This window comes from Rhipicephalus sanguineus, chromosome 10 (genome assembly GCF_013339695.2).
Source record: "Rhipicephalus sanguineus isolate Rsan-2018 chromosome 10, BIME_Rsan_1.4, whole genome shotgun sequence".
In the NCBI taxonomy this organism is placed as follows: Eukaryota; Metazoa; Arthropoda; class Arachnida; order Ixodida; family Ixodidae; genus Rhipicephalus; species Rhipicephalus sanguineus.
Genome location: NC_051185.1, coordinates 2,611,201 through 2,639,140, shown reverse-complemented (window position 1 = coordinate 2,639,140; position 27,940 = coordinate 2,611,201). Strand labels below are relative to the sequence as shown.

Below are 27,940 nucleotides of genomic sequence, written 5' to 3'. Positions count from 1 at the left end.
CATATGCGGTCAGCAACCGCTGCTTTGGTTTACACGCTCGGTCTTGGCACGCAGAAACAGAGCGTGTCATTTTAGCTTTCGAGATATATCGACTCCTCAAAAGGAGTCGATATCTCGAAAGTCGAGTATATAGTCGATGCAAGCAAACGAAACCGAAACTAGCAGCATTGTTCTCGTCGTGCCATGTGTCCAGCGCTGCAGCAGCGTACCGCTGGTACCGCGGAGTCGCGGGGTCATCCATGGTATGTCCATAGTGGGTGTTCTCACTTTCTTCCTTAATTTATTGTGCGCTGCTTTTGTCGTGTGCTGTTGGTCGTTTCCGAATTCCTGTTGGCGCTTTTTTGCAGCAAAGCTGTTTATGGCTAGGCGAAAGCAAAAGTCCTAGCGTGCCCCTCTACTCACGACTGGTCGAAGAGGTCATCCGCCGGCAAAAATTTGGCGGATCCCACGTGCGATGTTATGAATCGATGTTATGCGAAGCATGCGGCGGGAAGGTGACTGAGGCAGACTGAGGCGTAAGCTTTTACATTGAGCTCGAAACGTTACGAAATGACGCTAAAGATATACGTCGCGTATGTTGAGTCGCACATGTGTTATATAACCATTCTAAAAAGACAGGGCGTGCAAACACAGACACAACAAGTCAGGACACCACAACGCCTCTTTCTTGTGTCCGTGTTTGCACGCCCTGTCTTTTTAGAATGAATACTTACCAACTAGCTCAGCTCTCCGTTATTATATAAGCAGTTGTTTACAGTTGCGTAACGATGCCAACAGCAACATGGGTATTACCAACACCAGACGAAGTAACCTGCTATGTAGTGCATATACTTGTCCGTTATGGTGGAGAACGCACGCACGTTTCACGAACCCGTGTGCATGTGTGGAAGAGGTTCCTGAGAGCTCAGGTAGATGGCGGCGAGCAGAATGTCTTATTGTAATTGATGTGCGCAACGCAGATCTCGCCGATTCCGCTGCTTGTCTGTGTGTGTTCTGTGTCTGGCTATAGTGTACTAGTTCTAGTACACTCTAGTCTGGCGGCCGGCGATGTGGGATGCGGCCTACGCCGAAGTTGCGCATCGATGTGTTCTTATATGTGCCCACGCCTCCGCACCTGCAATGAAGCCGCTTGCTGTGGACGACACAGTGGGCTCATCGCTCCAGGTTTCAGAAAGTGCTAACTCTGCAGTTTCTGCAAGCAGAGCGTCTTTTTGTCGAGGTCGGGCACTTGCGGGTGCGCAGACTACGTTGACAACGGCGAGCCTGAGATGATTGTTGTGGTTGTGGCATCGATTGAAGGTGGTAGCCCGGTCCAAGGGGTAACTTATGGTGCGACGTAACAGCCCTCACCTTAAGATTATATACGTCAGTATTATCGAAACTAAATGTACTTTATGGTGCAGTCATGTCAATATGGTCCTGGGCTGCTGACACAAACGATCCCAGCCACGGGGATCACATTTCAGTGGAGGTGAAATGCTAGAGGCCCATGTTAAAGAACTTGAGGTGGTCGAACTTGCCCTCCACTAGGAATCTCTCGTAGCATGAGTCTCTTTGGGACGTTAACCAACCAACGTACTTCTTCGAGAATGATTGTGATAGCAAACACCCTCGTCACTCAACAGTCTCCAACTTTTCTGCTTGACTGTCTATCGGGAACGATGGGGGGTGAAACATAATCATGGGATTGTGTGGCAAGGCAACCACCTGGCAGATTATGCCCTTGCTTCAGCTGGAGGAATCCAACAAAATGCCAATAGTAATAATCTATACCTCATGAGCGTTTCATTGAAAGGTCTTGAAAGAGATTGACAGGTCCAAAAAGCTGTTCTGCAAAGCAGTACACACAAAATATAAATGGCAAGTTGAATAAACCATAGTTCCCAACACAGTTGACTGGCACTTTGAAGCTTGTGAGGACCCATCTGTGCTCCACTGCCATTGTGTGATCTCCCAGCCGAGTTTTATTTGAGAAGTTGTCATTAAAGCAGATTGCCCGCCACGGTGCTCGACTGCTGACCCAAAGGTCGCGGGATCGAATCCCGGCCGCGGCGGCTGCATTTTCGATTGAGGCAAAAATACTTGAGGTCCGTGTGCTTGGATTTAGGTGCACGTTAAAAGAACCCCAGGTGGTCGAAATTTCCGGAGCCCTCCACAACAGCATCTTGCATAATCATGTTGTGGTCTTGGGACGTTAAACCCCAGCTATTATTAACATTTAAGTCGATTTTTTTTCATGCACATTGCCTCGATTGTTGTTTTTCGATGACACAAATTTTCAGCATGATGACTAGGGAACTTTGATATATGAGCATGAATTGGAGGTTAGGAAGCTTTTTAGTGTTTTCATGGTGCCCACAGATGCCTATTTTGGCGTTCTTGCCTAAATGCCTATAAGTGCCTATAAATGGCTGTTTTCAAGATCGGCATCTATATGCACACTAGTTAGCCCCAAGTTTCGCTTTCGAGTGCATTTTGGGGTTCAGCTGAGTCCTCTAGCTCAACCAACTCCCACGAAACAATTGCTAGCTGCAGTGAACTGGTACGCGCCGGCCAGCATACGCCACCGTCCTGAGATTAAGTGGGCGGTCAGTGAATGAGAAGCCACGGAGAGCCGTCAGGGGAAAGGAGAGTGCAGAAAGTCATGGGGCTTTTGTTTTGTTTGAGATTTCCTCTTTAAAGGGAGTGCCTCACCACCGCGTTGAAAGACGAGGGAGTGGTTTCCTCCTCGCTACCCTTGCTACAGGCCTTATCTCCCCCTCACTACTTATTTCACAAAAGCATGTGTACCATGTCAGCGCTAAGCGTCAAGATTTGGCGCTTGTCGGCTACACGCTGTTATCTCCGTAGTCGCAAATGCAGACAATGAAGTGAAATCAGTTGATCGCGCACGATAGTCGTGCGAGGCAAGGAAGAACGAGTGGGCATGGCAAAGTACTGCAGGAGACAATTCACATCTACCATATCGCGTATATGGACCAGTCGAGAGTATGTACTATATAGACGTCACGAGAATCACTATTCTGCATCACGAAGTGCGCCAGAAAGATGAGAAATGCCTGGAGAGAATATTGGCTCGTTTTTTGTATTTTCAGAGGCTGGTGAGGGGTCTTTTAAGGTGTCCACCACTCGGCCAGTAAGAGGCATTCCTCCCTTCTGGTCTTTTTTAGCGGTTTGGCTTTGGGTATCTGCTCCTGCTTTGCCCGTTTCAGCCATGTTGAAAAGAAAGACACCCAGGATTGTGTTGATTTGACAGTGGACACTTTACTCACCATCAGTGGTGGGCAGTATCGAAGATACATGTATCTTAGATACTCCTTGAATATCTTGTATCTGTATTGTGATACGTCTTGCAAAACATGTATTAGTGTCTGTATTTCCGATACATGGAAGAATGTATCGTGTATCTTAAGATACAAGATACCGAGATCGCAGAACCACTGTGCGACACAAACTTTGGCTGAACTCCGCTTCTCAAGCTGATACTGCTGCCACTAAGTCACCGGAGTAAAACTAAAGGCAGTGACATTATTTTATCTTTCCGCCAGAGTTTTCCGGTGAGGATAAGCGTTGAGCTCTGAACGACCCTGTTGGTGAAGCAGTCACATGGTGGTGCTCGCGCCGTCTCGACAGACAAGTGCACGAACGTCCATGCCGTCACCGACAAGCCCGCATCGCTACCCTCGTCTATGCCGACATTTTCTTCTTTTTATTTGTGTCACACTTGGCACTTAACCACTGTCCTGTGACACATACTCCAATGCTTGGGGCGTCTATCGCACACATTCTGATGGCACTGTAGTGTCATTGTGGAAGTTTCTCTTGCGTGGTGCTTTGTTACAAAGTCTGAAGAATGCAAGAAAGGGGGGGGGTGTACTTTGCATCTCGTGGCTTCCACACATTGGTGATTTGAAGGATCTTGTGGATGTAAGTTTGACTTGCATGCAATAATAATAATATCTGGGGTTTAACGTTCCAAAACCACGATATGATTATGAGAGAAGCGACTTACATGCAATGAGATTTACTTATATGCAAATCAGATCCTAACAGCTATAGCACTACCGGTACCGATGCTAGATCTAACAGAACAAGCATTCATCTAACAGACGCCATCTTGGTGTACGTCTCTTTTTCTTTTATTGAAACAGTTTTTAACATCCTAACTTGATTGTTAGCACAAGTTATTTCTAAGCTGCCCGTCTTATCCATCCCATACATTACCTATGCCTCTATATCTTTTTTCCCGCTCTGCTTACTGCAATATGTCTCTAACGTGCTGCCAAGGTAAGCTGTCTGCTTTGTTCTTTCTTTGTCTGCATGTTTACATGTCTGCTACTGTTTACATACTTATATTCCACTTGAATTTATTGGGATGTAAAGGCGATATTAAGAACAAATATATAATAAACTGGGAGCACCTGGAGTCTACAGGAACAAAAATTCTGCTTACTACTGAGTAAAATAGCTAAATTGAGTACGCATTATAATTACGTAAGCTATTAGGAGCCATATTAAATTTGTTGGCAAAGGTATTCGTCAAACATTGTTATACCAAATGCTCCATGTTTCTTATTGCGTCCCAAACCCAGACAACACAATAACAACCTCAGGACATCCTCAGTATGCCACCTTGAGGACATTATAATGCCCTCAGAACGTCCTGTTAAGGTACTAGAATGGCACTAATCCAGTCCTGTTGTCCGTACTCATAACAACCTCAGGACGTCCTCAAAACAACACTTCAGGACTTTTTTAGTATGTTTTCAGAACAACCATTGTGCAGCCGGTTCGGTACCGTAGGCTGTGATATTTTGTATTACTACATATGATTTATTTCTTTTGAAGGTATTTACATACATTAAAGGAAAAACACCTCTGTAAGGTCTTATGTATGTATACTGCCTCAAGAAACGGAGAGGAGGCTTGACTATGACAAAAAAACAAAAACAAAGCTTGTTGACTGAAATTCACTTATTTAAACAGTAATTAGTCCTGACTGGTTATGAGGACCGCTTTCTCAGGCATCCGAGTCCGAGTAGTCAGAGGCAGTGTCTGAAAAAAAAAGCAATATTAAGGCATTCAACACAAATTTGCAAAGATGTTTTACTGTACCGGGCTACTCCTGCAAAAAAAAGAGAAAGACGTCAAATAAAGGCAGTTACGATTTTAATGAAAGGATTAATACATGCAAAAGGAACCAGATGCTGTCCCGTGTAGAACAATGCTACATTTCATGACAGTCTCATGTGATGTCACCGCAGCATGCGACGACTGCGACTCAATGGCCCACGTTTGTAAACTTCCTTGGAAGTCTGGCACAATGTCCTCGTCACCACGTGTATTGTGCACAGTGCACTCATTAGTGCTAGAGGCTCCGCTCTGACAGCCCACCAGTGCACTCGACACGGGCATCGAGTTAACTTGCCCGAGGTCGGGCCATGTGTTAGACGCAGACGTCGATTGCCCGTTATTCACATTGGGACTTTCCGAAGCACAATTCACCGCAATTTGTTCGACTGATGCCGATCCATTCATCGGAGCATCAGTCAGAGCGTTGAGTAACGTGAAGCACCCATCAACGTTTACGATTTGCTCTTTCAGACATCTCACTTTTGTTAACTGTACACTGCACTGTACTGTACACACAAACAACAAATATGCGGTTTGCACTAACCTTCATTGCAAGATCCCACTCCTCCGTGCAAGATCCCATCTTGACAGTCAGTTGACTTGGAATGGCTTGGCTGGTTTGGCTACTTGACTATCCAGAATGGCAACGCGCGGCATGGTCAATGGTTGCCAGCGGCTAGTTTGTTATTACACGCTACAGCGGCGGATATTCACTAATATATGGCTGCCACATTTAGGAACATACTATGTTAAATGACCATTTCGCAATATCAGCTTCGATACCCAAGATGATTAATTACTTGTGCTTCAGAAAGCGAAACGCGTAATTTGAAGCTTTTCAACCAAAAGAGAAGCAGCGAGGCGAAAAAATGCAATGACTGTGTGAAACAACCGTGCTGAGAAAATTTTCACATAGGATATGCATCTACTTAGCGTGAAAAGGACGCGAGGAATCATATGTAAGCGCTCAGTGCATGCGTTGCATTTCTCATCCCCAAAAGGTCCCTGGAAGAACCTTTTCAGGACAACTTGTTAGCGCGCTCTCGATATTGCTTTTGTCATCCCCAAAAGGTATCTGGAAGAACTTTTTCAGGACAACTTGTTGTCCTCAGAAAGCACTCGCAAAGACGTTTCCGGGTCAAACCAGCTCGTGTCGTACTCAATACGTACCAAGGACATCGAGAAATGTGCGAGGACGATTGTACCATTTGAGGACGACCTCAGGACGTCGAGTGTTGTCTGGGAAGTTTATGCTATTTTCCATAGTCACTGAATTTAATTGTCATAGCTCTTAGGGGCCACCCACTGCGGTGATCTAGTGGTTATGGTGCGTGACTGCTAGCTGACCCGAATGTTGCGGTGGCCACATTTCGATGGAGGGAAAATGCTAGAGGCCCATGTGTTGATATTTGGGTTTTAGAACCCCAGGTGGTCGAAATTTCTGGAGCCTTCAATTACAGCGTCTCTTATAATTATATTGTGGTTTTGGGACATAAAACGCAACAATTATTATTGGCTCTTGGAGGCACCGCCTGTATGGTGTTTCTATACTTATTTGCTGCATTTGATATGGGACCACTTTTCTATTTTACTCAGATATATTTGTTTTTCTTTTTAGCCTTCCCTAAATTCTTTTACTGTTATACTAATCACCAGGTAATCGAAAATGTATGTGGGAGTAGTGTGAATAGCGGCTGTGTCCTGCGGTGCTTTGTGGAACTGTACCATACGTCTAAAACGTTTCTGGGCTGCACATGTTCTTGGTGGCGAACACCTGTCTGGTGATCTGTTATTGCAAAAACCGTAATACACATACATTTACGAGCAAGGTAGAACTCCACAGCGGTATTTGCGCCATCGTGCGCCAGCTTCTTATTGAATTCCTTTTGATTAGATGGCAACCTGCTAGCTGGTCGGCAAGCAGAGCAGCGACTCCCATCAATTACAAAAGCGACAAGCAAAAAACCGCTGTTCCTGAAGTCTATAAAGAGCTGTCATGTTAAGCAGCTAAAGCAACGCCAATAAATTGTTTTGGAATGAAACTAATATGCATTGAGCAAGAAGTACAATACATTTCACATACTAAGAGACATTTCATTGAAATGAAACCAAATTGGTCGCATTTAATAATTTTCAGGCGAACATTTTTGTGCATAGAAGTTTAGTGCTACATAATATAGGTATAAGAAATTTGTGAATGTATCGAAGTATCTTAAGATACAATTGGAATGTATCGTATTGGATACAATCAGTGTTGCACTATCTTGTATCTGTATCTCAAATACTTCTTGCGTATCTTGTATTGTATCGCGATACAATTTCAAAGTATCTTTACCCACCCCTGCTCACTGTGCTACAGAATAGATGGGGAGACTGGGTTCTGCGAACCATGCAGGAAAAACGACCATTGCACGGCTATGTTCAACTGTCGGCGCTTTTGTGCCATTGTAAACATTTCTTTGTTTTCCTCTCGTAGGTACAGCTTGTGCACATCTTTCGTTCGAAATTATTGGGGAACGGAGAAGGGTCTGAGAGAGCATAGGAATAAAAAAAAAAATAGAAGAAAGGGAAGAAAGAGACAGAAAAAAGGTAGAAAAAAGAGAGCAAGCATAGCCATGTGTAATATAGTATAGCATAAGTATAGGGTGGGAATGAGAGGTGAGAGGGTAAAAGCCTAGCCAGCACCAGCTATGACCAGCCAGGACCAGCTCTGCTGTGACCCAGCTAGGGTGGCTAGAATTCTAGCCACCCTAACCCAGCCTTGTGGGACTTAGTGCAAGCTGTGCTAAATTTTTTTTTTTCATTTAATTCAAACATTTATTGCGCCTATATTTACGATGTTCGATGTCTAAAACGTTGTTTTACCTGCCTATAGGCTTCTCAAGCTCGGCCAGAGGGCGCACGCGTTTCACCGCCTTTCTGGCGAAAACCGGTGGCTTGTCTCCCCTCTCACGGCTTTTGGCTGCGCTCTCCCTGCACATTCACGCACCCTACACGCGCAGGCGCTGCGCCGTGCTCCCGACCGCGCTGCAGAAATTAGGCGCCTTTTCCTCTTCAAAACACTACCACCAAAACATTTTAACGGTGTGGAGAGCGGTTGATCGACCACTTTTGCGATGACCACATTGTCCTAGACGACCAAGCAGGTCGTCTAGGACGATGCTGTTGGTGTGAGCGCTACATGCGTGTTGATGCGACTGCACGGGCTCTGCAATTATGTTGCCAGTAAAACGCGCATTCGTTGCGACGGTCCTGTCTACTCGGAGATTTCAGCAAACAACCGCCATGCTTTCGCGTGCGCTTGTGTAGCGCTCGACTTTCGATTGCTTGGATGCCAAGTTTGTCGTGCGGCTTTAAACTTATTATGAGCTCAATGTGAAGAGCATAAATTTACACCTGCCCTGTTGAGTTACTGGTGGCATTGCAATGTGCAGTGTTCAGTTTCATGGGAGTTTCACTTTTGTCGAAGTTTGCATCGGATAATAACAACGTCGGATCGTGAGTTTAATGCCAGCTTGAATTTTTTTACAGCTCCCATTGACAGCATAATGATGTGGAGCAAAAAAATGTTTCATGCCTACTTCAAACATGCATGTTTCCTGCAGTGGCGTGTTTAATTTTGGATAATATCGACGCCTGATCACGCACCGTGTTCGCTGATTCGAATGTCGCTTTGGTTGCTTCGACAGCTCGCTAGGTCAGCATTGTACTATGCAATACCCATGGGGATCGCGCAGTTTATCATTGCGCCGAGATTTGTCCCTGATGATAACTGCATCTGATTTCACGAAGCCATCGAAAATTTTATTGCCGCCTTGGTTCCTTTTTCAGCTCATTTCCAAAGCGGCAGCTGTATATTGCCCGCGGCTCACACGTATTCAAGGCTGTAATATTTTACTAGCCAAAACTACTAGCCAAAAATTTTGGCCACCTGGGGTTTTTTAGCGTACACCTAAATCTAATTATGCCGGTGTTACTGCATTTCGCTCCCATCGAAATGCAACTGCCTTATGCGGCAGTCGAACCCATGACCTCGATCTTAGCAGCACGACACCTCAGCGTGCTAAGCAATCACGGCATGTTGCATGCAAGGCCAATATCAACGCTCAGTGCAAACATGCAGCTTAACCAAAGTTTGAGATTGGGCTAGTTGGTAATCAATCTTCAAAAACCAACGCAGAACGGGCAAGAAAGGAAACAGAGACAAGCGCTGTCTTCGAACTGAGGGTTCATTGAAAAAAACGCACATGTATATATGTCAGCATACCACATCACGTGAGTGCTCACAAAAAATCGCGTAACTATCTTCTACATGACATTTCCGGTTGAAGGCTGTAACTGTATATTGCAGAATCACAGTTGTCGCATTCTCTGTCAAGCCTTGGCGTATCAAGCGCAAAATGACACGGGGACGAACCATAGACACACACAGGACAAGCGCTTTCTAACAACTGATTTTATTATCGAAACAACTCAGACTTTTAATCCATACGGAACTGCGCAAATCACATCTGCTAATGCCTTAGCACACATCGCTAAAACAACATAAAAAGACGTTCACAAAAAAGCAGAAAGACGTTCACAAGAAAGCAGATGTGCGCTAAGGCATTAGCAGAGGTGATTTGCGCAGTTCCGTATGGATTAAATGTCTGAGTTGTTTCGATAATAAAATCAGTTGTTAGAAAGCGCTTGTCCTGTGTGTGTCTATGCTTCGTCCCCGTGTCATTTTGCGCTTCTTAAATGATGAACCATTTCCAACTAGGCCAAACAGCCGTTTTGCTGAGCCTTGGTGTTGCTGCTTTGCATTGACCATCAAGTGCCGCATGTGCTCTCTCTTTCTTGCTCATCTGGCAAAGCGTTAAGCTGCGTAACTTGCAAAAACCAAGCTTTTTGCTTGCCTTTATGAGCTTTGCTGTATCCATCTTTTGCGAGGTTTATTTCCTTGGCTGCGCTGCTCCGACCTTCATAGATAAAGTCACAAATTCTACTGTTATGATTTTTATTGGTGTGTGAGGATGAGGTGACAACACGGCGCACAAACATGTATTGAAACATGAAAAGCATTGGAATTCCAAGTACTACACAACAGAGACATATTTGTGTCCCTGGTTTGGTGGGACATGGGCTCTCACAGACTTCTGGAGGCCACAGGAGACGTGTTGCTTCTCGCGCATGTTGGCGCACCTTCCTACCTTTCTTGGCCGTTTATTCTAGCTGTCTCTTTACCACGAGGGTGTATGCACAGAGGTGACATCAAAGCATTCGATCATCGATGCACTTGCATGTTTTGAATGCTGCCTTGTTTCTGGGATGTGGATTGGCACTTCTATACAGCTGTCCAGTACATTGCTATCACTGCCTTTTGGACGGGACTGGCGTCTTTCATCTATGCTTTGAATGTCTTTAGAAGTGGCATGCTGCCCAATTGTACATACTGGTTGCACCTCTTATTTCAGCGAGCCTCACAGTTTTTCATGAAATGGGGATCTAATGAGTAAGCTGTCAGTCAAAATGGGTGTGGCTGTATGTGCCTTGTTAGGAGTTATCATCCTGAGGGGTTTCAGCCAGAACATAAGCTGCAGAGGCTGTAGGCTTGTAGACATGTTGTGCACACATAGAAATGAAATGAGTTCACAGAATCCAGATTGTGCATTTTTTTATTCTACACCCCTGTATATTGCCACGCCCACTTCTTGTTTTATTTTGATGTATTAGGCTTTGACCAGCAAGGACGGTTATCAACGCTCGACGCTGTCCGCGAAGCAGGGTTCGAGAAGCTTCCCTATCCCCTTCAGTCACGAATTAGGATGCGCTGTCTGCAATTGCGTAAAATTCGCATGGCATGATTCCGAAGGACTCACTATTACATTCAAAGAAAAAAAATGAAGGAATCTGTTGTTTTGTGTGAGTTTTAGTGGTTAACGTTAATTAGCGTGTGACTAATTATCTAATCATTTTGCAATCTGTCATCTTCAATACTTGCATAAAAAGACTCAACTATTAGGCCCAAAATGCACGCACAGTTTGTTTTTTGGTTGTATTCGTTTCGGCCAAAGAAAAAAAATTACTCTTCACATTGGTCCTGGAACGCGGCACGTCGAACGATCGTCTAACACAATAGTGTCACCAACAAAGTGATCCTCTGAGGCAATACGCAGCACAGTGAAGTTAAATCACGACTAATTGTCCACTCAGGAAGCGTGCACGAATGCGCACACTGAGTTTCAGGCCATTTGAAGAAACACGCGCCGCGTGACGCGCCTCCGAAGTTCGCGTACACAATTGTGTACACCGTGACCGAAGGGGCTATTGTAGTAGATCGTTTTGTTAGGATTGCGCGCTGCACGCGAATGTTCCAGCTTTGTCTGGAGATAACGCCGCCACCAGCGATATCGCTGGAAAGTTCGATAGCGCCTGTATAAAAGCCGACGCGCTTGATGACTTGTGAGTTGATCGATGGTCGACGCTCTGTTCGCCGCTATCAGTTTATTGCTGTAGCTAGAGTTTCATTTTCCCGGCCACAAGTTCGGCCTAATAAAGAGTTTCATCTCGAACGTGCTGACTGCTGCCTTCGTCGACATCACGCCCACGTGACAATATCTTGAGCTGTCCCCAAGAGCACTTGCTGTTGAGCCTCTAAGCACAGGCCGATTTCCTGAGCTGTGAACAAGTCTTTCTAAACGTTTTGCTTACTTCTCCTTATTTTCTCCCCTCAGGAATGAAGAGGCACTTGTCGACGCTATTGCTCAACTGGCCAGGCAGAAAAACCTTTGGCCCCTACAGCTTTATGCCAGTGTTCTTCATCTTTGGGGCTGCACTTGAGTTTGCAATGATCAAGTGGACTCCTGGAGGAAAGACCAACTTCTGTGAGAAGCTACTTTTCTTGCTTAGATAACCGGGAGCTGATCTAGTTGGTAAGCATTCATGTTAAAGAGACAGGGCTCGCAAACACGGACACAAGCGAGAAGTCAGGACACCACAAATGGCGTCCGAGAAGGAAACACGTGCATGCCCAGCACCGTCCGAGGAGAGAGAGTCCCTGCGTGCACGTGTCTCAGCCGCACTGAATCTTGCGGCTCCGAGACCACGCGCAGCGCCAGCACGAGAACCGGCGCATGGCAAAAGATGGCGCCACTTGCCGTCGCGGGAGAACGGGAGAGGGAAGGGATTAGCAGAACGGCGAAATACCCGCGCAGAGGCTTCGGGCGCGCCTCGGATCCTCACGATCTCCATTGGCTGGAGCACAGTCCAAGGTTTGACGAAAACTCGTCAGGCGAGGGGGATTCACTGAAGAAATAAAACAGGCACTCACCTCGTCCGAAGAAAAACAAACATCTATTGACGTTTCGGGGCCACTACGAGTCCCTTGTTCGCAATGAAGAGCATGCAAGAGGACGTGACTATTTATGTGTTGGGTGTCGCAGAGTGTGCATGTATATCTTGGGGAGATTACCCCGCGTCCAGTTAATCGCGTTTTAGTCGTTTGAATGTGCAGAGATTCTAAAAGTAGCCTTGTCGATAGGCGCTTCTCTGTTGCAATTATGCTTGCAGGATCCTAGTCGATGATGTGGTTACTGTTTGTGTGATGATCTGCCAAGGTGTTCAAGCTTGCATTGCCTGTCTTGACATCATTCTGGTGCTGCTGGATTCTTCTTTTAAAATTTCAGTTTCACCTATGTAGGATGCATCACAATCTTTGCAAGATATCTTGTAGATAACCCCCTGAAAATCTTTAGCTTTCCCAATGGTCTTCTGCTTTAGTTTGTTGGTCAGCACGTGTACAAATTTTAAAGCCGTATGTGCCAAACACTCTGGCAAGAGACTCACTGAGGCCTTGCCCTTAAAGGACAGCAGCATGTTTTGGCCTGTTGTCTTCACGCACCTCTTCAGGATCAGCAAATGACGATGGCAGTTGTTGAGTACTCAGGAGCTGTGAAGGGTAGCCGTTGCTGCCGAGGTCCTTCCTTACCTCTTGCTTGCGCAGACCGGGCTCAGAGCAAATGCATATTGTGCGAGAGAAGAGAGCAGAGGCAACAGAGCGTTTTTGCCCTATAGGATGCGCAGAGTCAAACCCATGTGGGCCGGCTTCCAATATACACTGGTTATAAGACCTTTGGCTGACCGTCTTACAAGGACGTCAAGGAAGGCAATCTGTCCATTATTTTCTTGTTCCATGGTGAACTGGATGCTTGGAACAAAAGAGTTCAGATGCTCAAGGAAAGGCATTACGTCTTGGTGATGGATCACACAAAAGCAGTCATCAACGTAGCAGACAAACAATTTTGGAGCCACCTTTTACGAGCTAAGCGCAGAATTTTCAAGTGCTCCAAGGGTGATGTTCACACAGGCTATGGAAACTGAAGTCCCCATTGCAGTTCCGAAACACTGCTTGTAAAATTGTCTGTTGAAAATAAACTACGTGTTTTCCATGCAGAATTCCGGCAGCTGGCATAAATCCTCCGTCTCAAAGGGCTTACGTAAAGGCAGAGATGCATCATTCTCGAGTAGATTCTTCCAACACCATACTGCTTAATCAACGAACACCCACGTGAACATTGACTTAACGTCAAAGGAGACCATCGCCTCGTCATCGTTGATGGTGACACCTCCAAGAAGTTCATTAAAATGTGCGGAGTTCTTGACATAGGTAGTTTGTTTTTCTTTGGACAAGACGAGTGCCTGTTTTATTTCTTCAGTGGCTGGAGCATGGATGCCAGTATACCGGCAATCACTACAAGATCTGTTTTGCCATCAGACAAGGCTCACTTTACATCGGCCGTGAGGTGGCCTCGAAATGAGACGAGGACCTACATACTTGGTCGTTGAAAAACGGCACCGGGTCTCTGATCGCACACGAACCGCATCCATTCCAGCATGAGGGACTAGTTCATAAAATTCTTTCACATTCGTTCCGACGATCACATCATGGGGAAAGCCCTTTTTCGGTAACCAGACTGCAGTTTCATCAGTGTTCCCCGCGTGCCCCATCATGTAGGTACGCTGTCGACGAAGCTCCATCACAAAGCGATAATACTTGACTGGCTTGTGCTCGAACTCTTCGGGCAGTTTTCGGCATACAGAAGTATGCCGCTGCAGAGCAAAGCCCTTCCGCTTCATAAATCGGTGCAACCATGAGAGTGAGCATTTGGATTGTGTCCTCATGAGCCCAGAGTCACGTGTGATCTTGACAGCCCTCACACAGATGCACTCCGCTGTCATGTGCAGCGACCTTGCACACAGCTCCCAGACGAACTCGATGCATTGTTCGGGATCCACTGCAGTCCGTCCATGAAATGAAGTTTTTTAACACGAAAGTGTCTTATGCTGGGGTCCACCAAGACTTCAGTGACGTATTTCCGTCACGGAAATTACGTCGAAAAAATATACACAATCAGATGGCAAAGAAAAAAAGGTAGCGTCAACGGGCATCGAACCCCGATGCCCGTTGTTGCGGACCGAGCCCGGTCCGCAACAACAGATGCCGGGCACGCTATCCACTGCGCCACGGTCGCTGACTCTGGAGGCTTTACGAACGCGCCTTTTATTGGCCTCGAGGAGTTACGGAGTCGCCCTCTATCGGACGTGCCTTGATTGCGTGCTAGGCAGGATACCGCCGGCGCGCTCCCCATAGGTTTTGCCGTCGGCGCTCTACAAAAACACATCGCGGAAGCCCTCCAGGGCATTTCTGTAAGTACTTTCGAAATGAACTGTGTTCTTTGCTGTCAAAATAATCATTTTCGACGAACTGAAAGCACAAGATAGTCTACAGTCGCTGTCTCTTTGCAGAAAACCGAGCACCCGCTTCACGCTGTCACCGCGTTGGAGACCCCTGAACCGGCTTCTTGCGTGACAGGTAGTTACTCGCTGAGTGCAAACTATGTGAAATATCTCGTTAGAGTAGACTGCCTGTACACTCAAACCTCATTATAACGAAGTCGCATCTGCTACGAAAATAACTTCGTTATATCCGAAAATTCGTTATAAACGTTTATTTGTAACACTGTAGCTATTACAAGACTGTTCTTCATTTACTTCGTTATAACCGATAATTCGTTATATCCGTGTTCGTTATAATGAGGTTTGAGTGTATAACCAAACGGAGCATAACAGAAAGAAGCCCCAAGCCAGCGATCGCACGGGTTCGCGACGACTGGCGGTGCCTCTGCATGTATGAGCGTCTGCATGTATGTTCGTACTGATGGTTTCGCTTTTGCTACGAGCGCATTTTGGCACCGCGCTGTGAACTTTAGGCCGCAAAATATGAGAATTTGTGAGTAAACAAACAACTACTGTTGCACGGACACTATCAGTGCAGTTCAAAAACAATTTCCTTACAACTGCGGCTTCGGTGCGCATGGCAACTTTGTGATCTGCCGTCCCGACGATTCAGTGTTTTTTTTTTCTTTTTTGGTCTAAATTCGGGTACGTTTCAATGTCATTTGACAAGTTGTCTTGCACTGCGTATTGATCGGTCTTCTCAGCGGGCAAATGCCGCTGCTTATGTTTCTTTATTCCGCGCATTCGTTTCGTTTGGTGCTCACACAAAACGTGAGCAAATGCGACGCCTTTTTTTAATGCTCCTTAATTATCGTTCCGTTTGCATTCCAGTGAACCTGCCGCTCTCTGTCATCAACAAATTCATAGACCAAAGCTTCACCACTTCGAGATTGCTGGTGGAAGAAAAACCAATCTACGAGACCGAGCATGTAGTAGCATGCGACGCCTAGGAAAAGAAAGAAAATACAGTAACGTTTGCGGACTTGTTCTGCAAACGTCGGTTGTGAACTAGGACCCACATGAACTTGAAATAGCGGTGAATAAAATAGAAGTTATTGCAGCAAGCAACAGCTGCAAAACAGGATAGTAATTATTTGGTATGTACCCCAGCAATTTTGGCAGCAGTGTCGTGTCTAACGCCAACAGGGTGGCATCCTTCCCACGTAAATAAATGAGGCTCCAAGAAAATACATGGGGTTGGCCGGTGGGCCGATCACGGAGGCAATGCAAAATTTATGTAGCTTATGAAGCAATGCATGCCTCATCAAATAGCAAGGTTGCCCGTCGGCGTCCCGCGTCGGCGGCGTCAACACGAGTGACGCAAAAAATAATCGTCACGTGATGGTGTCACCATATGACGTCATGATGACGTCACAGATCGCCAAAATATGTAGAGTCATTATGACGTCACATAATGTGACGTCACATGATGACGTATTCACACGTCATGGTCGCTTTGCATTGCCTCCGTGATCGGTCACGGAGGCCGTGCAATACCGCGTTAGGCGCAGAACGCTTTTGGAGGGGGGCGCGGGAGAATCAGTACAACTACTGACAAGAACAAGATGACTTTCGCCTTCTAGTCATCTCTAACGAATGCATAAGGGACCCTGTGCATTTTTTAATTCAACGTATCTAAACAATGACTTGAGCATCTGCAGCCGATTTTGTGGACGCTGAGCACGGGCTGACGATCAAGAGGTCGCATTGGAGTGTTCTGAGATGGCATCGCACGTGGTAAAAGGTAGCGCTTTTACCATCCTGTGGCAGATAAGCATCATTTGCCGGCGGGAAGCGCGTGCGAGCCATCGTCTCAGTGCGCGCTGTCTGCTACTCAGCGAACATCGCGGGCCCGAAGCAGTAACAAAAGTCTTCGTCGCGGAAGTGCTTGTTGCACACAAGACTCGTAGCGGATGGCTACTTGCCGGTTCTTAGCTTTAAAACCCATGCTTCACGAAGTTTCTTGTCCCGCGGTTACCGGTGCAGGCTGACACTGGGCTCCTTTGTGTAGGCGCGGCACTGCGGCACCGAGCGGTAGAGCCCCATGTTCGTCGCCTTCGGAGGCAGCCACTCTATTACAATGGTTTCAGTTGAGTAGAAAATGAGAGAAAACTTCCGAATTTGAACAGACAGCAGCGCATGTGGGACTTGAAACTCGTTTTCAAAGCACACGGCAGTGCGCCACAAGCAGCCGACGCGGCCGCTGAGACAACGTGATCCTGCCAAGCACGTCACGCCGACGGTGGCGCCGGCGTTTCCAGTGGTGGGCCTCGAGGCCAATATCTACCACTCTCCCGGTCGGCTTGGTGGTGTTGACCTCTGGGAGTGGTAAGGTAAAGTAATTCGTCATTGCTGTGGCCTCCGCGACTAGCACCTGCAACGCGTTACGCGTCCGTCCCATTCGGCGCGTTTTCAATAGAAGTTGAATTTTGTCAATGCCTTAACACACCGCGAGGTGGTGACCTTTGCCCAAGCGTCGTAAAAGCGTCGGCCTCGCTCAGCATCACGCTAATACAAACCAAAAATAGCTCTGCGACGCGCGCCTGCCTCACCTGGCTGTAAAACCGCGTTCCATACTCACGCGCTCACCCCGAGAAAAATCGCGGCCAGGCTACCGGGGCGGGACGACACACTTTGGGTTTCCCTCTAGTCTGGCCGTAGTGTTCAATCACATTTTAACATGCCGCGGGATGGCGACCAAGTTCTGCGTCCAATATGCGACGCTCTTCTGGCTATCACACCTCGTTCTCTGATTACACTTTCACCGTTAACTACTACAGCTACCACAAGGGTTTGTTCAATCATTTAACATGGGCGTTAGTCGTCGGGATGCAGATGTGCCACCAATCGTCAAAGTGGGTGCATCCACGTTAAACGGTGCCATTAGCTGCCAGACATCAATATACATTGTGCAAACTCTCTTATATCAATGTACAGTAAACATTCAGTTACTTCTGTAAGGGCACGCTTTACTTTCGTGTTATTCCAATTCCTATGACGGAGGGATCAACCATTTCTTACAGTGAAAGCTGTTATGAGATCACAACAACAGTGCCGTAGTTGTTCGCTGCCGCCGGTGTCCATAACCACTGCAGCGCGAAATAAGAAAAAATGAAATAAATATGCAGGATTGCATGTGATTTGAACCCGGGTCCTCTGCGTGGCAGTGTAGTATTCTACCAGAGAGCCATGCTGGTGCTTGAAATTCCTATGCAAAAAGATCCTACATAGGCGTCATGTCAGGAAAGGAATCGGGTTAACATGTGTAATATAGCATGGCAGAAGAGTAAAATAGCAACCAGGCATCACACAATGCTAATTGCACTATGAGTGTGTGGTTTAATGCTTCCCACCCACTGCAAAGTGCTCAGCCATAATTCTTCATCGTCATCAGCCACATGCAGCATCAACAAAGTGCACATAATGCCTCACAGATGTGTGGCCGGTACCTTGCTTATCTGCAGAATGATGAAGAATGGCACAGTGGGTGCTTCCCTACGTCAGAAAAATTATGATTTATGGTGTAGTGGATACCGTGCATGTGTACTTGTATTAGATGCCCCAAGAGAGTTTGGAATGGGAAGCTCTAGTCTTAAGTTCTGAACCTTGATGGGCTTGTTGGGTTTAGGAATCATGATTACCTCAGCATATTTCCATTCCGGTGGGACTTTACCGGTTTCCCAGCAGTCATTGATATACTTTAAGAGAGCGTCTAGAGGTGGTCCATCTAGGTTCCGGAATGTCATTGTTTATTCCGTCGTTGCCCGGTGCCGCGTTGCTTGCCGAGGGCCCTCTATCTCTCCTACTGTGAAGGGTCGATCCAATTCTGTTTGGGTTACCTCGATATTCGTCAAAGCGTGAATCTACATTAATGTTCCACTGCGTACCAAGGAACTTCTCCTTCACTTCTTTGATGATTTCTTCCGCTTCCCCCGGGTGGTTGTGTATGAGTCAGTCTACTTTCTGTTTGGCTGCACTCTTGGTCTCTTTCTTGGCAAGGAGAGTTTTGAGTATCGCCCAGGTACACTTGGTGCTGAGGGTTCCTTGAAGCTTATTACATGTGTTGTACCAGTTCTTTCTTTCCAGTTTTTCCGAGTACTCTTGCGCCTCCTCGACCAGCTTGGAGATTCGAACCTTGAATTTGCGGTTCCACTTGTGGCGTTGCCAGCGTCCCCTCCGCACCTCCCACAGGTGCAGGAAGTGGGGGGCGACAGTGAGTACGTTTCTCGACAATTGGATTACCCGTGTGTGCTTCTCCGCTCTTTCCACGACTTTTCGGGTCCACATTTCGATGTCGTCTATCATAGCATCAACAGCGCTCTCGTCTTTGCGAAAGGCTTGCCAGTCCGTTATCTTGGCCTTTCTGATCTTTGTCACCGATGCGATAAAAAAAAAACCACAGGCCTGCACGGAATGCGCAGCACTGTCACAGCGAAAGCTGCAAGAAGAAGGAGAAGAAACATTTGTTGCCCAGAGTCGTCTATAAGAAGAGGAAGTCTGCCAGACCATGCCTGTCAGCCACCTCCCCGGCTCTATTTATGGCCCAAAGCTGGACCCTTGGGTTGTCAGACGACAGTATTGAAGAGCGGCCTTTCTAGAGCTCGTTGTAAACCTTCTTGGAGTAACTAATACAAGTACACTTGCTGGGTATCCACTACGCCATAAATAATAATTTTTGTGAAGTAGAGGAGCACCCACTATGCCATTATTCGTCTTTCTGTGGATAAGGACATCTGTAAGGCATTATGTGCACTTTGTTGATGGTGCATGTGGCTGATGACGATGAAGAATTATGGGTGAGCACTTTGTAGTGGGTGCAAAGCTTTAAACCACACACTCATTCCGCAGTTAGCATTATGTGATGCTTGGTTGTTATTCTGCCACACTGTGTTACATAGGTTAACGCGATTCCTTGCCCGACATAACACCTGTACGGGGCCTTTTTGCAAAATAGTTTCAAGCACCGGCACAGCTCTGTTGTAAAATACTAGACTGCCATGTAGGGGGCCCGGGTTCAAATCCCATCTGATCCTGGATATTGTTTTATTTAGTTTTTTTCTCATTTTGCGCGATAACAGTTACGGACAGCGGCAGCAGTGGCGGACTACTATAGCTTCAAAAACAGCTGTTGTTGTGATCTCATAATAGCTTTCGCTGAAATAGTACCTTTTATTTTACACTTAATCTGGCACTTATGCAAGCAGAACAGGAACATGTTATATCTAACCGGGCATCACTCGAATAGGCTATGTTTTTATGGTAAGCCATGGGCCAATGCTGGCTTCACTCTTGCTGCTGGGAAGTTGCGAGAGCTTCCACTGCAGTATTTCTTTTTTTAAGCCTCCTTGGTGGCCACGGGAGAGAAAAGAACTTGGGAGGCAATGCGCCTAGCGTCCACAAGCCAAGCTTGGCCGAAGCCGCTACCTCCTCGTGTAGAATTCTCCTCATGTTCCTGTTTCATTTTCTTTGTTGCTGGATTCAGTGGACCCAGGGAAGATAACTGGGCAGTTGCTGCCCTGAGAAAGGGCTGTCAAAGCATTGGCTCCATTCTGTGTTGAATTGTTTGTCACTGCAAGTACCTATGGTTATGTGGGCATTATTTGTCACTGTGAGTGGTTATGTGGGCAGCGCAGCAAACCTTCAAGGTATGATCATTTGGGCGGGAAATAAGCTCATTACTTACTTAACCACATGCAGTATTTTCTTGCATATAATGGTCACCTTGATCACGTCCTCATGGTTGGTTTTCGATGCAGCTGCAGCTTCAAACTTGACCTACAACAAGCACCCTTGTGCTGCAGAGCAGTCTGGTCTCAGTGCCTTTTTGACTTGTTCTTTTTGTGGAAATTATCTGCTGCACTGAACTTATCAGTGTAAAAATTGAGACAGGGCATTCTTTTTTGTTTATACAGGTAATTTGTACTTGGCTTAAAAAATAGCTTTGGTATTGCACAAGGGCTGCTTTCACCCGAGCCACTTGTTTAGAAAGCCAGTTGGGGATGACATGTCTATACTAAATACCAAGATGCTGTGCCATGATGTCATCGTTCAAGACATGTTGCTTCTCCTGCTCACTTGTGTGTTACATTTCAGATGTGACGTTTAAGAGGAGACTAGCCAAGAACATAGTTTCTTCTCAGTCAAGCTAGTGATTCTGGTAAGTGCTACCAATCACTTTGAGAACACTCGGCTGCTTGCTTATTACGACAAGTGGGCATGCCATTCCTTATTTCTGTGCACTATTCCTTGGTGCTTACGGAGAAAGTGCGGTTTCATGCCTAAAAACAATAACATTACATTAATATGAGAAAAAGGGATTACTCTTTGACAACACTAAAAGCACAACTCTTGCAACGAAAAGGCGCCTGGTCACAGACTCTGTGTGACGTCATAGACTTTGACTGCATCTGCTGGGGCCTAAATTGGTAAAAATGAAGTAAGTTGTCCTTTGAAGGGGCCAGAGGCTCAATGTACCAAGTTTTGGGTAATTTCGTTGACCCATTGTGGCTACAATACGAAAAACAAAACACAAATTGCTGATGTCTGTGTGCAGAGATTTTGTCATGAAGTTTCAGAAATGAAACTTTGACCTTCATTTTCTGTTCTATTAATAAACCTGTGATGGTGAAATTATAGACAGTAGAGATTTAAAATAATAATTTATTCGTCTCAATCCGCCTTTTGCATGCCTCTACAGTGCATGCGCGGCCCCCTGGCGGCGACTCTGCGAAACGATCTGTGCGGCGCCGTCGCAGACGCACGCCGCCTCTCTTCTCGTCGCGGCATTGGTGGTGAGAGTAGTGTTGACATGTGCAAGCAGGCACAACAAACATATTTATCTATACATCTGGTTCTGTTAGCGTGATGCCGGCGACGTGTGCCGCTTATGGATGCACTTCCCTAGACGTGTCCGGCAGCAACATTCATATGTCCGCTTCCCATCGGTGAAACGTGATCGTCAGCACTGTGAAGCGTGGATCGGGGCTGCCAGGCGCCAAAATGAAGACGGCAGTCCGTGGCAGCCTTCGGATTTTGCACGACTGCGCAAAAAACACTTCGTTAAAGGTATGTGTGCTCATTATTGCTATAATTTAGGTGGCGTACGCGAAGAACATGCCACGTTTTCTGCAGGACGCGTAACAAGTGTGCACTTTGTGTCCGGCTCGTCACACAGCAGTTCACTAGCGACGAAGCTCTCGCTACGGCAACAGCAGTGTGTGGCTTAGAGCCCGCATGTTCGCTTCGGTTTCAACATAACTACGCTGTTGTTTACTGTGGCGTTGTAAAAATGGTCGCCGTAAGTCCTCCGCTTGAACATAATGAATTCCAAAGAGTGCAATTTCTTAGCCTGTCATTCACTGAAGTTCAGTGGTTCATTTCTGTCGTCGAAGCACATTCGCTGTTCAGCGAGAAAGAAAACAACATCTACGTATTTTGACTGTTGACGTGACTGCTGCGCACCGATTCATAAATCTTGTGGCATTTTGCTTGTGTTGGCGAAGTTTCAACGTGCTTGCTTTTTTCTGGTCACCGTAGTGCGATGTTCACGGATTTTGCAGGTTCGCCGTCAAACTCGCCCAGGCACCCCAATTTCGTGCCATCACTGTTTGTCTACACCGATGATTTTAAGAAGAATAATGCCTTTCAGCGCTATTGACACACGTCAGCGCGAACAAGACAAGGCACGAAACCGCCAAAGCAGAGGCCCGGTAGTTCATATGATTCGTACGAATGACACAATAAACAAAAGTTATACTCACCCAGCTGGGCAGAGGCAGCGGCATGCCAGTACGTCTCCTGTGGTTTTCCTTACGACTGCATGTACGGGGAGAGTATTTCGGCCTCGCGTTAAAAAAGTCACGTGGTACACAGAGCTGCTCCGCGTGCGGCGGTCGCGGTTGCCTAGGCGACGAAGACGCGGCCGCGGCGGCACTCTGACCGTCGTTGGGTTCTGCGGCAGTGCCATGTTTCCTTTGGTATTACAACGTATTCAGTGGGCATTGCGATGATGCAGTAACTGCATGAGCTGCACGTCACAGCACACAAATGCAACATTCAAGGGTAAAATTTAGCACAGCTTCACTGACTTGGCGTCGCGAAGACTGATGAAACTGCGGAGCTGGCGCCTTTTCCTTGGCTTTGGGGTGTGTTTTTTATTAATCACTATTTTAGCTGTCGATACAGCGATGAAAATATGACGCCGTTAAACGGTCCGTGAGCTCCTGCTTTGGCCACTCGCAAGCCAGGATCGGATTCCCTTCGTTGCTGGGCGGCCGACGTCTCTCTTCCCGATGAGTTTTCGTGCAGTTGCCACGACACGCCTCTCTCACTCGAAACTCGGGGTCGGCCCGTCATCGTTGGGCCCGTGGTCTAGCAAATTCCTATAATATTTCCCGCCGCGCCGCTTCTTCTCCCGAAGACAGAACCTTGTTCGTACTCGCCATACTCGTCGCCGAACGTCGTAATGCTCTGCGCCGACAGTGCACGCTGTTGTACTGCTTTGTTCACGCAAAATTTATTCTTGCAGCAACAACGAAATGAAGCAATGTTAGTGCTGTTAAATCAAGGTGTGCGGCCTAGAGGTAGGGGGCACTCTTGTAAGCTCAGTGCGAGCAGCCCGGCCGCATTAGAATTAACACCACAATTAAAGCACGATATGCAACACGAACTGACGATCACGAACATGCAACACGAACTGACAACAACAATAATAATAATAATATTTTTATTTGCACAACAATGTGAGCCCTCCGGTGACGTGCGAGGCTAGACAGAAAGGAAAGACCCTTATGCGCGTGCGTCTGCTGTTAATCAAGGTGTGCGGCCTAGAGGTAGGGGGCACTCTTGTAAGCTCAGTGCGAGCAGCTAGCAATAAACAAAGATAATGAAGATGTGCGTCTATCCTAGCCTCTCCTAAATCCATCGCACAGTAGTCAGGGAACACCAAGCCCAGCTTTTTACTCTGCCAAAATAACATAACACTACAGCAGAAGGGGAGCGCATACTATTGATACGATGGCAGGAGCCACCGCGTCTACGCGTCTCCGTCTCGCCGGTCTCGCTCGCCTGGCAACGGGCCAACGGCCAGACCCCCGCCAACTCCGCGCGCGCTGGCAGAGGGCAGCACAGCCGCACAGCGACGTGTACCATGTGACTTTTTTAACGCGTTGCGGAAATACTCTCCCGCATGTACGATGTGGTAGCCACCCTTCACAGAAGGGAGGCAAATACTTCTGAGAAGTCAGTACGTGGACGTGGCAGTCAACTCACTGAACGTGAGGTTGCGCACATACCCTTCATCGCAGAACTTCTGTCCTTTTGTGGTTTGCAGGGAGCACTGCCAACCACTTGCTGCCATGAAAGCATTCAACTGCTTTTTGCTCGGCATTTTCATTGATACCGGCGTTTTTGTCCATCCATTGGTCACGGAAAAGAAGCTGCCGGGTATGTAAATACTCCCGGGGGGCTCCATGCCTCGACACAATGCTCAGACGGGGCCTCTCAGCACATGTGCCGCAGTAATAAAGCTTCGTGCTACGCAGCAGCACTGGTGGCAGTAGCAGTAGACACGGTTTGTTTTTGGTAGTGTCCGCAAGAGGGCGCCACACAGACATGCAAAAGGCGGATTGATTCATTGTTTTACCTTGGGGTTTTTTAAGAATGCGCACTGTATTTGATGGTAACTTAATAGTGTGCGCATGTGAGCCAGATGGCATGTATCCATAGTTAAAAGCAGCACAAAATTAAACTATAATAATAATAATATCTGGGGTTTAACGTCCCAAAACCACCATATGATTATGAGAGACGCCTTAGTGGAGGGCTTCGGAAATTTCGACCACCTGGGGTTCTTTAACGTGTACCTAAATCTAAGCACACGGGCCTCAAACATTTTCGCCTCCATCGAAAATGCAGCCGCGGCGGCCGGGATTCGATCCCGCGCACAAAATTAAACTAGTACAAGATGCACACAGGACTAGCACTGTTTTTTTGATGGCTGTTTGTGCTTGAGTATTTCATCACGCCTTAATGTTTAATTAAGGAACATTTATTGTAAGCTTTACTGACTTACCTTATTGATAGGGTGTCAATACATTATGTTGGTGGATATTGAAGAATGAGAATAACAGCACGTAAAGGGACTGACTTACCTTATTGAGAGGGTGTCAATACATTATGTTGGTGGATATTGAAGAATGAGAATAACGGCACTAAAGGGACTGGTTTTCCTCGAGCCAGTTTTTTACAGCGCAATGAAAAGCTCCTCCTTGGTAGTGGTTGAAGCTGCAGCGGTTGATTCCAAAAGCACGGGGATATTATGTAAGCAGAACGTTTCAACTTTGGAAGCCACTCAAAAAGAACGAGTCCCTCCTCCAGCAACACCGAGAAGTCCTCCTTGCAAACCGTTCAGTATGTTCTGCTTTCACAGGAGTGAGTGCAATGGTGGTTAACCACCTTCATTTTGACATTTTCAACCGTTTTTTGTTATAAAAAGCCGATAGAATAAGATTTCCCAACGCTCGTCATCATGTGAAATCCCTTTACTGCTTCACGAGCCAGCCGCTCCTGGTACTAACTTGTCTACAGGTGCTGTTAGTCCCTCAGCTAACAGCTTTCATGCTGCACGATTATCTCTGCCAATGCGTTCACGATGCCTGCATACCAGTGTTCCTGGAGCACGGCAAGTCCTGCGCTGGACTGCGGTGACCTTTCAAAAAGACCGTGTTAATAATGCTTTATTAGACCGATCATGGGTTTTAAATGGATCGTTTTATCTTTAATCAAAAACAAATTTCCACTTTGTCACTTTCACCAGCACAATTCTCATTGCCTCGAGTATGGTACCCTTTCTGTTGCGATCAAGGACAGATCTGGGCCCCAAGTAACCTTACTGGACATTTTGGGAAACCTTCTGGAGGTACCAAGTCTGGCAAGCTGTTTGCTTGCAAGGAAATGTGGAATTCGAAAGGCAATGTTTCAAGTGAATTTTATGTGTGGAGAAGGAGTCGCCTGGATCAAAGAATCAGAATTCTGTTGGTCACAGCGCGTCTAAGTCGTACTTGCAGCGTATTGAGGTCACTTCAGGTCTTACCTGCTGAGAGCAGTCTGTAATCGCATTTTGCATTTTAGCCGTAAGCACATACTTGGACAAACTGTGCCATCCCGACACATGATGTCGTCAACTGGCGGAGCTCAGGCAGAATGATTAAAGAGTTAAGGGGCTTCACCCATTTAAAGTGAAGCCTGTTGGCTCTTCAATCTGACAAAACACTTGCTGCCAAATTGTGCAGATGCACGCGACTCCGTTTTGTGCGTAAGTATTCGTACCTTGTAGAAAAGAAAGATTATGAACTAGCTATGTTACAAGTGGCTGTACACAGTGAATATGAGCAGCAGCTTCACAGACGGCTCATTATTGGCTTTGCAGCGACAGGCTTTCCACCATGCCCTATGGACATCCCTGGCCGGCATTCTTGCGCTTTTGTGGAGCAGCCATGCTGTCCATGTTTGCTGGAGCGCAGTGTGTTCACCATTACTACAAGCCCCTCTCTGTAAGTGGGCATTATTTTGGGAAGTTGTTCCTTCTATTGCTCCTGTCCTGATCATGATTTATTTGAGAGCATTTGTGCCCGTGGGATGCTATTCCTGTGGAAGTTATGGATTAATTGTTGCCAGAATATTGTCACAACCTTTGCATACTTGAGTGCCTGGCAGATTCCAGGGACTGTCCACCGAAACTTTCCTCAAAAGCATGGGCAACCAGTAGTAGGTCCCTTTGTGTGCCAGCTAATAGTGGTTGTGGGACCAGGTCATAGCTGACAGAACGCGAAAAAACTAATTCCTAACTTGACGCAGTTGCATGCATTAGAATGTGCACATTGACTAGTTGCATCACAATGAACCGGATTGCGTTTCAGCAAATCTTGGGAACAATTATTGACAAGCACTAAAAGTAGAAGCACGTGTAGTACAGAATGAATAAAAGCACTGAATGTCCTTTTTTGCTTGTTCTGCAGCCAGAAGTCCTCGGCATAGTTTCTCAAAGAAAGAACTTCTTCCAGAAGTGCTTGTAGGAGCATGCTGGCCACTGTGCTTGGTCCTTCCTTAGATGGGCTGCCTGCATGTCCACTGAAGGACCATTGGGCATTGCTTAGGGAGCCATTTCTTATGATGTTTTTTTATTAGGGCAGTACAAAGGTGCCAGAATTGTTGTAAAGTACAAAATACTATAGCAGCATAAGCAAAAAGAGCTGTACATACACAATGGGGAAGAAAGAAGCACACTTCCTCATTTACTGTGGAAGAAAACATAACATAAAACACCTAGTACATTGGAAAATATAAGCACAGTGCAGTGCAGTGCAAGCCAACCGAAGGGCATTTATTTGTGCCTAGGCAGTTAGTTGATTTGTACAAGCACCAGCATGCTATTGTAACATGATGCCGAATCGAAGATCTTTGATATCGAGCAATAAAGTTCACCCCTGCCAGATGCCAAAGCCTTTGCGGGTCATGTTCAGCAAACTCGGGCATATTCGAAGAATCTGAAAGGTGCAAATGTACTCATTTGTAGAACTGATTGTTCTCATGTTTGTTTGGCCACAGCAATCAGAATGAGGGTAATTGTAAATAAATGAAAGATGCCTCTGCCAGCGGGAGGTGCCATTCATGAGGCATCTTTATGACTACAACAAAGGTTGAAATCTGTGCTATGCAGAATGGCCATAGAAATGCCGAACGATTGATGAGCAGCAGAAATGGTAGTCATTTCAAAACAAAGAAAAACAGATGATGACTTTGAAAGCATTCCTGGTAATAGCACTACTTTTGAAAAATGCCATCTTTCACTTTCTCATTCCTTTCTAGGATTTGCATGTGTATGTAGAAGAAGAAAGGCGTTTACAAGCATCACGTGTGCTCAGCCAGCAGGATGACATATCCAAATCAAAGCAGGAACTAATGTAGTAGTCTCGGTAGGTGTATTGGATATTATGAAAATAAACAGGCTACATGGCTGTGTTTTCACACA

At 46.4% G+C, this 27,940-nt stretch overlaps 1 protein-coding gene and 1 long non-coding RNA gene across 5 annotated transcripts; both read left to right on the top strand.

The window, feature by feature from the left end:
* The first annotated feature begins 121 nt into the window (after positions 1 to 121).
* Positions 122 to 27,940, top strand: LOC119406249 (uncharacterized). Of its 4 annotated transcripts, none has more exons than XM_037672975.2 (4): positions 122 to 242; positions 11,850 to 11,999; positions 26,339 to 26,462; positions 27,778 to 27,940. In XM_037672975.2, the coding sequence occupies exons 1-4, from the start codon at positions 137 to 139 to the stop codon at positions 27,794 to 27,796; spliced, it is 399 nt and encodes a 132-aa protein (XP_037528903.1). In that variant the 5' UTR covers positions 122 to 136; the 3' UTR covers positions 27,797 to 27,940. The 4 variants fall into 4 exon arrangements, with proteins under 4 accessions (XP_037528903.1, XP_037528904.1, XP_037528901.1 ...); XM_037672976.2 differs by having other exon boundaries at positions 169 to 253; XM_037672973.2 differs by lacking the exon at positions 122 to 242 and adding an exon at positions 767 to 908.
* Positions 14,919 to 21,975, top strand: LOC125760080 (uncharacterized). Its single transcript, XR_007417741.1, has 3 exons — positions 14,919 to 14,986; positions 21,004 to 21,067; positions 21,608 to 21,975. It is a non-coding gene; the product is annotated as an uncharacterized LOC125760080 (long non-coding RNA).

Bases quoted from the DNA above. Each gene is read 5' to 3' on its own strand.
- LOC119406249 (XM_037672973.2), top strand. From the start codon at position 782: ATGGGTATTACCAACACCAGACGAAGTAACCTGCTATGTAGTGCATAT. The intron at 909-11,849 runs GTAGATGGCGGC...TTCTCCCCTCAG, and splicing joins AGAGGTTCCTGAGAGCTCAG to GAATGAAGAGGCACTTGTCG. The intron at 12,000-26,338 runs GTGAGAAGCTAC...TTGGCTTTGCAG, and splicing joins TGGAGGAAAGACCAACTTCT to CGACAGGCTTTCCACCATGC.